Here is a 12,687-nt window from a genome sequence, read left to right on the forward strand (position 1 = left end):
AATGCTGTGACCAGAGACAACCTCATGCCTCATCTCAGTACCTATGTGTATGACTACTTCGTTCATTTGTAAAAAAGGGGGGGGGGAGATGTAGTGGATAGGGTCGGGCGGTCGGAAAATCTTGCGATGTTACGGAAAGCAGCAGAGCTCCTCTCCCACTAACTCCTAGTGATAAAGGATCACCCAAGAATGTTGTCCCCCCTAACATTAGTAACTTTCTGCTCCTTACTAACCAATTACAGTAAAGTAAGACCCCCTGATGTAGGGAAAAATCTTTCCCAGTATAAAACCCGATGAGGCGGGACAATAAAGGTCTTGAACCGTCCACCACACTGGTGTCTGCGTGTGTTCTTGGGCCGAGTGACCCTGGGCAGTGGGTCGCCGTGCCGTTTCCTCAGAACCAAGTCACCTCGCCTTGCATCTGAAGGCGACAATGGAGGGAGCTTAAAAAGAAAACTGCAGAACTCTTGAACACAAAAGGAGGCCTGTGTCTGTTACAGGGGACAGTGTATGGGAAATTTCTTTGATTTTGCTTACAGGTGTCTCCTCTATCTCTACAATGTCTTTTTCTCCATGAATAGGTCCCCATGCCAAGGATCAGCAAATGTCCAACAGCAGCTCCATCAGGCACTTCCTCCTGCTGGCATTGGCAGACATGCGGCAGCTGAAGCTCCTGCACTTCTGCCTCTTGCTGGGCATCTCCCTGGCTGCCCTCCTGGGCAACGGCCTCATCATCAGCGCCGTAGCCTGCAGCCACCACCTGCACACGCCCATGTTCTTCTTCCTGCTCAACCTGGCCCTCAGCGACCTGGGCTCCATCTGCACCACTGTCCCCAAAGCCATGCACAATTCCCTCTGGGACACCAGGGACATCTCCTACACAGGATGTGCTGCTCAGGTCTTTTTCTTTCTCTTCTTTATCATAGCAGAGTTTTATCTGCTGACCATCATGTGCTATGACCGCTATGTGTCCATCTGCAAACCCCTGCACTATGGGACCCTCCTGGGCAGCAGAGCTTGTGCCCACATGGCAGCAGCTGCCTGGGCCAGTGCCTTTCTAACTGCTCTCATGCACACAGCCAATACATTTTCCCTGCCCCTGTGCCATGGGAATGTCCTGGGCCAGTTCTTCTGTGAAATCCCACAGATCCTCAAACTCTCCTGCTCCAAACCCTACCTCAGGGAACTTGGGGTTTCTGTTTTCGCTGCCTCCTTTGCTTTTTGTTGTTTTGTGTTCATTGTTTTCTCCTATGTGCAGATCTTCAGGGCTGTGCTGAGGATCCCCTCTGAGCAGGGACGGCACAAAGCCTTTTCCACCTGTCTCCCTCACCTGGTTGTGGTCTCCCTGTTTATCAGCACTGGTATATATTCTTACCTAAAGCCCCCCTCCATGTCCTCTCCATCCCTGGATCTGACCCTGTCAGCTCTGTATTCGGTAGTTATTCCAGCCCTGAACCCCGTCATCTACAGCCTGAGGAACCAGGAGCTCAAGGCTGCCGTGTGGAGACTGATGGCTGGATGCATTCAGAAAGACTAAATTAGATGACAGTTTTTGCAAATCACTTGTAATAAAAGTCATCCTAGCTCTTGTTAGTTTTCTTGCTGGTGTTTTTTTCCCTTGATTATAGTTTTATCATATTTTCCAAAAGAAAAGTCACAGTTCGTTCCATTTCACATTTTGCATATCTCAGGAGTTCCTGTGGCCACAGACTGTGTCAAGGAGGGGCTGCAATCTTGGTGGCTTTAAATGAACTAAAGAATCTCTGCAGCCGAGTTTTCTGCAGAGATGCCCTTTTGTTGCCTTCTCTGGAGCTGCAGCATCAATGTCTGTGTGCAGAGCTGGGGGCAGATCAGTGCTGGCAGAGCAGCTGTGCCCAGCAGCAGCAGCAGCACTTGGTGTTGCCAGTGCTGCTACCGTGGTCCTGCCCCGATGCCCTGGTGGCCCTGGTGTTGCTATAGGGCCTGAGTGCTCTCGGGGCCGGGCACAGCCCTGGGGGTGGCAGTGCCGGGGCTGCTGCAGGGACAGGCCATGGGCACTGCTGGGGCAGCGCTGACGCCTCAGGCCAGGCCCTGGGGGCTCCAGGCTCCTTGCCCAGGCTCTCTCAAGAACACACCCAGGTCAATGCTCAGCACAGAAAAGCCCAGTGAGCAGCCCCAGGCTGGCCACGGGCACTGCTGGGGGCAAACAGCATGGCTGGGGCTCTGCAAGGGCCCTGGGGCAGACGGGAAGGAGCAGCAGAGCAGGGGCTGATCCATCCCCAGAGCGCTGCACAGCCCAGGGCAGCGTCTCAGAGCATCCTGATGGAGCTGCCAACAACATCCCCCCTCTGCAGCCCTGGCCTCTCCCCCAGCTCACACAGGTGCCCCATCCTTGCAGGCACACACACGGCAGCACTGGCTCAGCAGCCCCTGTTTGCATTGCACACAGCAGGGGGAGCACCCCCATGCTGTTGGTGTGGGGACATGAACCTGAGGGAGCACAAATGCCATCAGCGCCTGGTGGAGAACACCTGTCCTGAGGGCAACCTGTCCTAATATTAAATATTGTGACAAACATTGTGTTAAGCAGCTCAGTCTTTTCCTTATCTTTCGTTTCTATATTCTCCACTGCATCCAGTGAAGAGTAGAGATTCTTATCTCATGTTTTGCTGTAAATTTATTTGTAGTAATATTTTCTATTATTTTTCACAGAAGTGGTCATGTTAAGCTCAATTTTAGCTTTCACAATTCAACTTTTCTTTCTGCATGACCAAACAACATTCTTAAATACTTCCTAAGTTGACTGACCTTCTCTCCAAAGTTGATGCATCCTCTTCTTTCCCTTGAATGCTTGCAAAAGCTCCATGGGCAGCCAGGACAGTAATTTTCCTCAATAGCTCATCTTTTGGCACACTGGGAAGGGCTTCTCCTTCCCCTTTAAGATTACTATCTTGAAATGTGTCCATCCTTCTTGGACCCCTTTGTTTTTAGGGCCTGTTTCCCTTAAAAGAATCAGTACATGATTTGGTACTCCCCAAAACTACATCCTAAATAGGCCAAAGTCTGCCCTTCCTAATTCCAGTGCAGAAGTTTTTTTGCTACCCCTCCTTGCACAGAACATTGAACACTTCATTATTTCAGGGTCACTATGCTCCAGGCTGCCTCCAAGCCCCACATCTGCCACCAGCCCTTCTCTGTTTGTGAACAGCAGCAGACAGAGCTTTCCTTGGCAGTGAGGTTGTCACCAAAAATTTAGTAAAACAGAAAACTCCTTAACCCCAATGCAGCATTAAGGAGCAGCATTCTTTATTCAGGGGGATGCACAGAGGATAGCTCCTTCCAAAGCCGTGCAGGCTGAGCACAGGAAAGTTTCTTTTTATTTTCTGTATATTGCACACATATTCGTTGATTTTCCCTGACTGAACACACATATGATAATCATTTCCCAAAAATCATTAGCACATTTCTCCTCCCCTTTTTGCATGTGTTCTTCTCTCCTGAGGGTCTCTCTGGTGGTCTCTGGTGGTTGTGGACCCCAGTGTTCCAGTAGGTCTGGCTAAGCTGGGAGGACACTGAGGCTGCTGAACTTCCAGTTCCCCTTCTCACACAATGGGCATTGTGTGGTTTCCACAGGCCTGGGGTTTTGGAGAACAAGCTCCAGGTGTCAGCTCACCTGGTAGAGACAATTTATCACCTGGTAGTATGAGGTCACAGAGTGGGCTTTGACATCACAGAGCGGGTTATGTGAGGTGTTTGAGCAGCTATGACATCATATAATGCCTCTGTGACATCACAGAGCCATCTGTGACATCACATAGTTGGCTGTGACCAGCTGTGACCAACCATCAGAGATCAGCTGTGTGACATTGGAGAATGGGCTGTGACATCACAGAGTTGGCTGTGACATCAGAGACCAGCTGTGTGACATCCCGGCAGGGCTGTGTTATGTCACTGGGTTGGTCACTCCACCCCAGCTCCCCCTCACAGTTTCTCCCAACAAGTCCAATGCTGTCCATGCCCAGCAGGGTCCCTGTCCCCCGGGATCCCCCCGGCCCACCTGGAGCCACAGCCTCCACCAAAGGATGTTCCACAGGATCCACCCCAGAGCCTGACATGGGGATAAGGGGCCAGGGCTGTGTGACGAGGACATCAAGACAGGGATTATCCAGGTCACTCTAACCTAGTTTGGGTTGCCCAGGGCAGGAAAGATGTCTGGCAGCTGGAACAGGGTCTGGGAAGGGCCTCCAAGGTGGGGCTGGAGCCCTTGGGCTGTGAGCAGAGGCTGAGGGAGCTGGGCTTGTCCAGCCTGGAGCAGGGAGGGCTGAGGGGCTCCTCATCTCAGCCTGGCAGTGCCAGCGAGGAGGGGATGGAGAACACAGAGCCAGGCTCTTCACCGGGGGCTGGTGGGAGACAAAAGCCAATGGGTGGAAGGGGAAAGAGGGGAGATCAGCCAGGGCATGAGGAGATGAAATGAGTCAGGCTGGTTTCAGCATTTCCTCAACACCAAGAGCAGCCTGACATCCCTTCTCCATCCACCAGTGACAGCTTTGCAAATCAGGAATTGTTTGAGCTGTTTTTCACCCACTCCAGGATGAGCATCCTGATACAAGAACTTAATTGTGTTTATATCTATCACAGAACCACATTTGTCTAAAATTACTTTTTAGTATGGAAATCACTTATGGATGGCGGACTCATCAGGTACTGCTGGGACACTATGCATAGCTCAGGGAAGAGCGTGATTGTTATTAAATTGTGTCCTGTTCAAGTGTGGCCTGTTGGCCATGAAAAGAAACTTTCTATGACTCTGAGTCTCACCATTTCCTGATCCCTCAAAAGAAAAAAACCTGGTGAGTTGTGACTCCCTCTCCAGTGGTGGCACTTTGACATCCCTTCATAGCCAGAACAGAGCTCCCTTGTCCCAGAAAGTCCCTGGCAATGCAGGGATGAAGGAAACAGGACAGGCTGTGGGGATCAGGGGCAGGGCAGAGCCAGGGAGAAGAATGACTTTTGCATTTGATGGAGCTGTGACTTGCCTTGGCTTTGTTGGCTGACAATAAATGAACATCCCTCTGTGTCTCGGGCAGCTCCTTCTCCAAGGAAAGCAGGTGGGAGTTGGAGCCAAGGAGCTGAAAGTTGCAGGTGCAACGTGGGCTGGAGGGAGCTCAGATTTGCACAAGGCTGCTCTGAGTGCCAGGGCTTGGATGGAGCGAATGGTGGGGTGGGGTAAGGACAGAGTCTGATTGATTGTCAGCCATGAAGGGTCTTGATTTCATATCTATTCAAACTGCATGAGGAGGTACTTGGATTCAGTGTCAGCTGGAGATTGGACGTATCAATTAATTGACAGGGAAAAAACTAAATTTGACCTAAGTAATCATTTCTCACTGTCTTTTTAAAGAGAATCTATTCAACTTGAATAGACTACTGGAATTTGTCTAATTAACCACAAAAGATTTGAAAATTAAAATCAAATTACTCCCAGAGGCTTGCCTTGTTTAGGTGTTCTGAATGTTAATGAGCCCTGGGACATTGAATTCCTGCACTCAAGAGCTGAAGGCTGAACAAGCCTCTGGAGCAGGAAAATTCAGCAGCAGCCTCCAAGGTGCTGAGGATGTCAGCAGCCCCCACTGAGGCCATCCCTGCCCAGAGACCGTGGGGGAATGGGCAGACAAGGAGAGCGTCCCTGGGGCTGGGGCAGCACAACTCAGAGGCAGCAGCGGCTCCAGCTGGGAAATGGAGTGTGGAATGTGGCTGGGAAAGCCCTGCCTGGGCTGTGCCAAGTAGGACAGACAAGCCCTGACCCTCATCCCCCATACAATTTTTTCAAGGTGACATTTCAAAGGAATTGCATTTGTTTGTCCTCTGAGTTGGACTCCCTGGAGAAATAACAACAAGAGATTCTCAGGAGCTCAAAAGAACTAAACAGCTTTTACTGGGTATTTTAGAAAATCAGAGAAACTTTGGCAAAAGGTTTACTATGACATCGTAGTGGTTTTGGTTTGATAATTCAGGATTTTTCTAATCTTGAGATTTCTTAATTATTGTATTGATGAGTGTGGTGGGTTTTAGTATCGGGTAATCATTTATTTATTTATTTATTTATTTATTTATTTATTTTGTTGTGAGATTGGACTAAGAGAAAGGTAAGGTATGCCGAAAATTTAAAAGGGTATAAAGAAAATTTTATTAAAAGCAGATAAAATAAAATAGGGAAGTACGAATTAAAATAAATTCTTTAGAACACAGTTTTTTCTTTACAACTTTTCTTTTATTTTTTTAACCTGACAATATAAAGAAACTAAACTGAAAATTTCTAGTAGTTTACTATTTCTAGATTTGTCTTTTTTTAGTTTCAGGGAGAGATGGTTTTCTTGTTGAGTTTTTTTACACGATTAAATTTTTTTTTTTTGTGGTCCTTAATTTTGTCATGGATAACAGTTGTCTGGGGAACTTCGCTACTGTGAAGTTGTTTTTTGCTACAAGCTGTTTTACAACTTGTTGATAGGCCATGTTGACTTATGAGGTATAGTTTTAAATATGAGTTGTTTAAAGGTAAATGTTTTTATTATTTCTTTTTAAAAAATATTTTTATCTCTGGAAATAGCAATCTTCTCTTGGGGGTACTGGATTATATTTTCCCCCCTGTTTAAATTTTTATGAAAGTACAGTTATTTAAACAGTTGTTTTATGTTAGCATGGTGGTTTTTCTTTGGTATGAATTTGAATTTTTTATAGTTTTTTTTTTAATGAGAAAGAATTTTTCCTTATGATTTATAAGAGGATTTTAGTTTTAAGGATAAAGTATTTTTTCCTTTTGTTTAATTTTGGATTTAATTTCTTTTTTACTGACTTTGATGGTTTTTAATTGTTTTTTTATATGCTTGTATTTTGTTTTTCTTTTACTCAAGGTAGGATTGAAGTATTAAAAGGATTAACACCTGACCTATCAGTAGCTTGTGGTTGAAGTTGTGGTTGGGTTGTGATAGGGTTTGTTTTATGGTTATGGTTGGTTTTGGTGGGGTTTGGTTTTTAATTTCACTTGTAGGATACTTTTGTGTGGGTTGTAGGTTCTGGGGGTTTCTGATTTTAATTGTCTTGTGGGGAGGGGACTTGATGGTAAGATTTTAATAGCTGTGGCTGGCTTTGTTCTGGTTAGGGTTTTGTAACCTCTTTTGTTTTCCTTTTGGGTAGCTGTTGGGGTTTGGTTTGGTTAGAATGGCGCCAATGGCAGGGGGAGGGGGCAGCCTGGGCAGGGGGGAAGGTTCTCAGGCCACAGCAGGGTTTGGTTTGGTTTGGTTGAGATGGGGGCCTGGGCCAGGGCCCACTACTTCTTTATTGAGTGGAAAAGAAAGAGGAGGTTCTTGAGTTTTTTCACCTTTAACATATGTGTTTCACACAGGCATGTTCAGTATCTTAGTGGTTTAACAGATTGTCAGTTACACAAGAAGTTTTATATTACTTCTTAAAATTCTTCTCATGTCAAATTACAACAGATATTCAATGAACAAAAAGCACTTCTCAAAGCATTGACTTGGGCCATTCAGCTTCACAAACTCTAAGCCTGTCCAAATTAATGCTAATCAAAATTTGCAGGTGTACAGAAACAGGAGAAGAAGACACAGAAGGAGAGAAAGAAAAAAAGATCCAGAGAAGCACAAACACAGATACCAACTCCTGGATTCCAGCAGTGTTCAGGTGGAAATGCCAAGAGGATGTAGGGTCAAGATGTGTGCTTGCCTTGTGGTCAGCCTAAATATCCCTGGTCTTCCTGGGCCCTTTCCTCAGGTGGGACTTGGGCTCATTTGGTCCCTCAGGAGCTGGGCTGGGGCTGCAGAGGTGGCCGTGGAGCATTGCCTGTGCGTGTCCAGGGACTGGCAGACACTGCTGGGCTGGGATAGAGGCTCAGGGGGGATTGGGGTTCCAGGGCAGGGCAGGGCTGGGGTTCCAGGGCAGGGCAAGGCTGGACCTGCCCCTTGCTCCCCCACACACAAAATGTTTCCAGCCAACAATCTCCTCCAGTCTGTCACAACAGGGAAATGCTGTAGTTGAAATCCCAATTCTGGCCATGGGTACCTGGCTGAGAAGGAGACTTCTTTTCCATGGGAAGGAAAGCACAGAGCCCCAGTGTTTAGAAGGCAGGTGAGAGCCTCACTAGTCCAAGGCCAGCCAGACTTGTCAGGAATGTCAGATATTTTCTGGGAGCAGTCTTTTGATTTAGGAAATTTTGGAGGTGGAAGATCAATCTCTGCCATGGGCACCTGGAGAAGCAGGACATTTTTTTCCCATAGGAAGGAGAGTACAGAGCCTTCCCCAGTATTTTGGGGACAGATGAGAGCTGACCCTTGTTAAACCATTATCAGCCAGACTTGTCCTGGCAACATTCCTATTGGAACAATCCATGGATGTAAGGAAATTTGGAGGTGAAATCCCAGTTCTGTCCACGGGTGCCTGGAGGAGAAGCAGAGCTCTTTTCAATGGGGAAGGAAAGCACGGAGCCCCGTCATTTGAATAGGAAATGAGAAGAGACCCTCAATAGGCCAAGGTGATTTGTCAGGCAGCCCCTGGGAGGCCAAACCAGCCAGACTTGTTTCATGTTCCCTTAGTTTTGGAGGGCCCCATAGTGTCACAATGGTGCCTTGGATCCATGAGGCCCCACAGTGCCATAATGGTCACTTGTTTCCATGGGGTCCCATAGTGTCACAATGGACGCTTGGTTCAATGGGGTACCAAAATGTCACAGTGGCCCCAAGGTTGCAGAAGGCCCCAAGTGTCACAGTGGTACTAATGATTCCATGAGGCCTTGCAGTGTCACAGTGGTCTCCGTGGTTCCCCAGGCCTCACAATGTCACAGGACTCCTCTGTTTCATGAGCCCTGCAATGTCACAATGGACCTTTGGACCCTGGGGCTTTGCTGTGTCACAATGGTCTCCTTTGGCTCCACAGTGTCACAATGGACCATTGATGATACGAGGCCCTGCAATGTCACAATGACCCTTTGATTCCAGGCAGTCCTGCAGTGTCACAAAGGCCTCTTGTTTTCACGAGGCCCCACAGTATCACAATGGTCCTCTTGGTTCTGTGGGGACCCCCAGGGTCACAATGGCCTCACTGGTTCCATGAGGACTCACAGAGTCACAATGCTTTGCCAATTCCATGGGGCCTCACAGTGTCACAATGTTCTCCATGATCCCATGAGTCTCCTCAGTGTCACTATGTCCCCTTGTTTCCATGAGGCTGTGAAGTGTCCTAATGGTCTCTCCATGGTTCCATGAGGCCTTGCAATGTCACAATGGACTTTTGGATCCACGGAGTCTCGCAGTATCAAAATGGCCCCATGGTTCCATGACACCCCACAGTATCATAATGTTCTCCACAGTTCCATGAGGCCCCACGGTGTCACAATGGACCCTTGGACCCTTGGTTTGATGGGGCCTCTCAGTGTCACAATGATCCCTACATTCCATGGAGCCACAAAGGCAGTACAGTCCCCTTGGTTCCATGAGTCTCAGCAATGTCACAGTGCTCTCCATGATTCCATGAGGCCCAACGGTGTCACAATGGTCTCCTGGTCTCACAGGGCCCCACAGTGTCACAATGGTCCCTTGGTCTCACTGGGCCCCACAGTGTCACAATGGTCCCTTGGTCTCACAGGGCCCCACCGTGTCACAATGATCCCTTGGTTCAATGAGCCCTGCGCTGCTGCATTCCCCCCTCCCCTTCTCAGGCCGCCCTGCCAGCTGAGAAATGCTCCTTGGGCCTCGGCCTTGGCCAACAGCCTCTGGGCTCAGCCCCTCTGCAGCTCATCACAAACACTGTCTGCTCCAGGCACTGCTGCTGCCCAACCAGCTCCTGCTTTCTTTAGCAGCAGCCCTGGGAGCTGTTTTTGTTCCCTCAGTGGCACAACATGCCTGTTCTCACACTGCCAAAGAAAGCTGTTGATGCCAAGTGCGGCCAGGATGAGCCATTGCTGGGACTGCAGCCCCTCTCTTGGGGCCCTGCACTCAGCGCTCCAAAAGGAGCCCTTGGAGCTCTCCTGGGCCAGCGACTCCCTCTAAATGGGGCCTCTCCCAGCCGGGAACTCTCCCGTTTGCTGCACTCAGGGATCCTGAACAACGACAGAGCCTGGGCTGATCCCCCCACTCCTCCAGGCTCAACCCTTCGAGTGCTGGGGAGATACCAAAGCATCAACAGAGAGCATTTCCTGCCCTCAGGGGAATTGCTCACCGGTGCCTTGCACTGACTCTTTGTGTCTGTGTGCACACAGGAGTGCCTGTGCTGGGGAAATGTGGCAGAAATGCTGCTCTCTGAGGGGTTGGAGTGCCTTGGATAGCTGAGTGAGTCAGATATCCAGATATCAGTAAGTATAAGTCACGAGGTCTAAACGAAGTTAAATGCTGCTAAGAGTTGCTCTTTTTCTAAGTTGTTACATTTAATTTATTAGCTAAGTTAAGGGTTGTTAAGTGTAATTCCTCTGTTAAATTTCTAACTCATAGGTTTTAAGTCAGATTAAATAGTGTTAAGTGCTGATCTTTTGCTAAATTGGGGAGTTGAAGGTACCAGTTAAAGTTAAGGTTTAAGTACAGTCCTGTTAGGTTTGACCTCTATTAAGCTTTCGGCCCATATTCCTTTTATCTTTGCCCTCACTGTCCTTGTGTCTCACACATACCCAGGAAGAGTTCTAGCCTGATTTCTGGTTTGATTGACTGGATTTGGTTTGGTTTTGTTGTTGCTTTGTTTCCTTGGTGTGCCTGAAGTGTCAAGTCAGGAGCAGAGTGACTCTTGCCAAGGAACTTTGTGCTGCTGTCCCTTAATATTCAATCAGGTTTTTGCTGATCCCTTGCCAGGGATTTTTTCAGCACTCTCAAGGCCTTGTTGGTAGCAGGGTGAAGGAGCCCTGGCCCAGGCTCTGGCCCTGGGGGACACGGGGACGCTGCCGGGGGGTCCCTGTCCCCCTGTCCCACCCCCAGGGCCCCGCCCCCCAGCCCTGTGTCAGGCCCTGGGGTCGATCTCGTGGAACATCCTCTGGGGGAGGCTGCAGGGCTGGGGGACCTGGGGGGACCCAGGAGGACAGGGGACCCCGCTGTGCACGATCAGGGTTGGACTGCTCTGGGGGGAACTGTGAGGGGGGCTGGGGCAGAGTCACCTCCCCAGTGACCTCACACAGCCCCTGTGATGTCACACAGCCCCTGTGATGTTACACAGCTACCTGAGATGTCACAGGCCACTGTGGGATGACACACAGCACCCTTGTGATGCCACAGAACCAAATCTGGGATGTCATCCTGGAATGTCATGCAGCTGCACTGTGATGTCACAGAAGGTGCTGTGATGTCACAAAGTCACTATGTGATGTCAGAGTCTTTTCTGTGATATCACAGCCTCCTCTATGGTGTTACACAGCCACCAAGTGATGTCACAACCCACTCTGTGATGCCACAGAACCACCCTCTATGATTGCAGGATCTGCTCTATGGCCTCACACCTTACTGTATGATGTCACAACACCCTCAGGGATGTCACAAACCCTCCCTGTGATGTCATACTGCAACTCTGTAATTTCATAGCACACACTTTGACCTCACTGCTGGCTCTATGATGACATCCAGCCATGCCATGATGTCGCAGCCTGCTCTATGGTGTCATAGAATCCCCTGTGTGATGCTGTAGCTGCTCAATGACCTCACACAACAAACTCTGTGATGTCACAGCCCAATCTGTGACCTCACACAACCCACTCTGTGCTGTCATATAGCCCCTTGCTGACATCACTGCTGCTCTGTGCCTCTATGACACAGCCACAGAGGTGCTGCTGTGACACAGCTCCCTCTGGGCCATCCCACAGCCCCTGCCAGTGCTGAGCCCCTGTGAGCTCTGTCTGTGCCCTGCTGGTGTCCCTGAGGGGCCCTGGCAGTGCCCCAACCCTACTGGGCTGTGCACAGGAGCTGCTCCTGGCCAAAGCTGTCTCTCTGCAGCGCTGCCCTTCCCAGGAGCTGCCTCTGGGCCAGGAGCCCGGCCCAGCTCAGCAGCACAGACACAGCACAGGGACTTTATTGACCCTCTGTCGCTTTGGTGCTCTTTGTGTCTGCCATGGCCAAAGTGCTGCCCAAGTTGGCTCTGGCAGGGCTGTCTTGCAGCTGCTGCCCATCCCTGTGCCCTGTGCAGCCCAGGCTGTCCCACGGTGTCCCTGCCCTGTGCCTCTGTCCCTGCAGGCTGTCAGCATCCCCCGGCTGCCCCACCTGGCTGGCCCCTTCCTTTGCTGACAGCTCTGCCTCCTGCCTGCCTCTGCCTGCCCACACAAAGCCTGGGGCTGATACCAAAAGGGTTCATTCAATTTTTACTGTGCCTGTGAACTTTCAGCACAGGAACAAGGCATGCAGGGGCTGCTTTCCCAGCAAAGATGGTTGAAAGAGAAGAAGAATACATCTGGCTCAAGGGTGCAGGGATAGAGAAGACAAGGAGTGAATCTGGGAACTTGGGATGGGTTTTGTGGAAATGGGTAAATTTTAATATACACATAGTGACTGTATATAAGTGATACACTGGTAGAATCACATTTCCATGCAAGGAGTTATCACCCACTGGACCTCAGGCGTGAATAAATGCTGCTCTCTTGACACCAAATTAGTGTTAAGGAGTCATATTCTGATATTGTGGACATTTGGTGAGAGCAGAGGCTCACAGAACCAAGGATCCAGTTGTGACACT

At 49.4% G+C, this 12,687-nt stretch overlaps 1 protein-coding gene across 1 annotated transcript; it reads left to right on the forward strand.

Moving 5' to 3' along the window:
- Window positions 1-622: 622 nt before the first annotated feature.
- On the forward strand, window positions 623-1,537 carry LOC131571835 (olfactory receptor 14J1-like; the record flags this gene model as incomplete). The annotated part of the gene is made up of 1 exon (XM_058824600.1): window positions 623-1,537. A coding segment is annotated over one exon (915 nt), but the record flags the coding sequence as incomplete, so codon positions are not given.
- Window positions 1,538-12,687: the final 11,150 nt, after the last annotated feature.

Source organism: Ammospiza caudacuta, unplaced genomic scaffold, assembly GCF_027887145.1.
Source record: "Ammospiza caudacuta isolate bAmmCau1 unplaced genomic scaffold, bAmmCau1.pri scaffold_39, whole genome shotgun sequence".
Lineage (NCBI taxonomy): Eukaryota > Metazoa > Chordata > Aves > Passeriformes > Passerellidae > Ammospiza > Ammospiza caudacuta.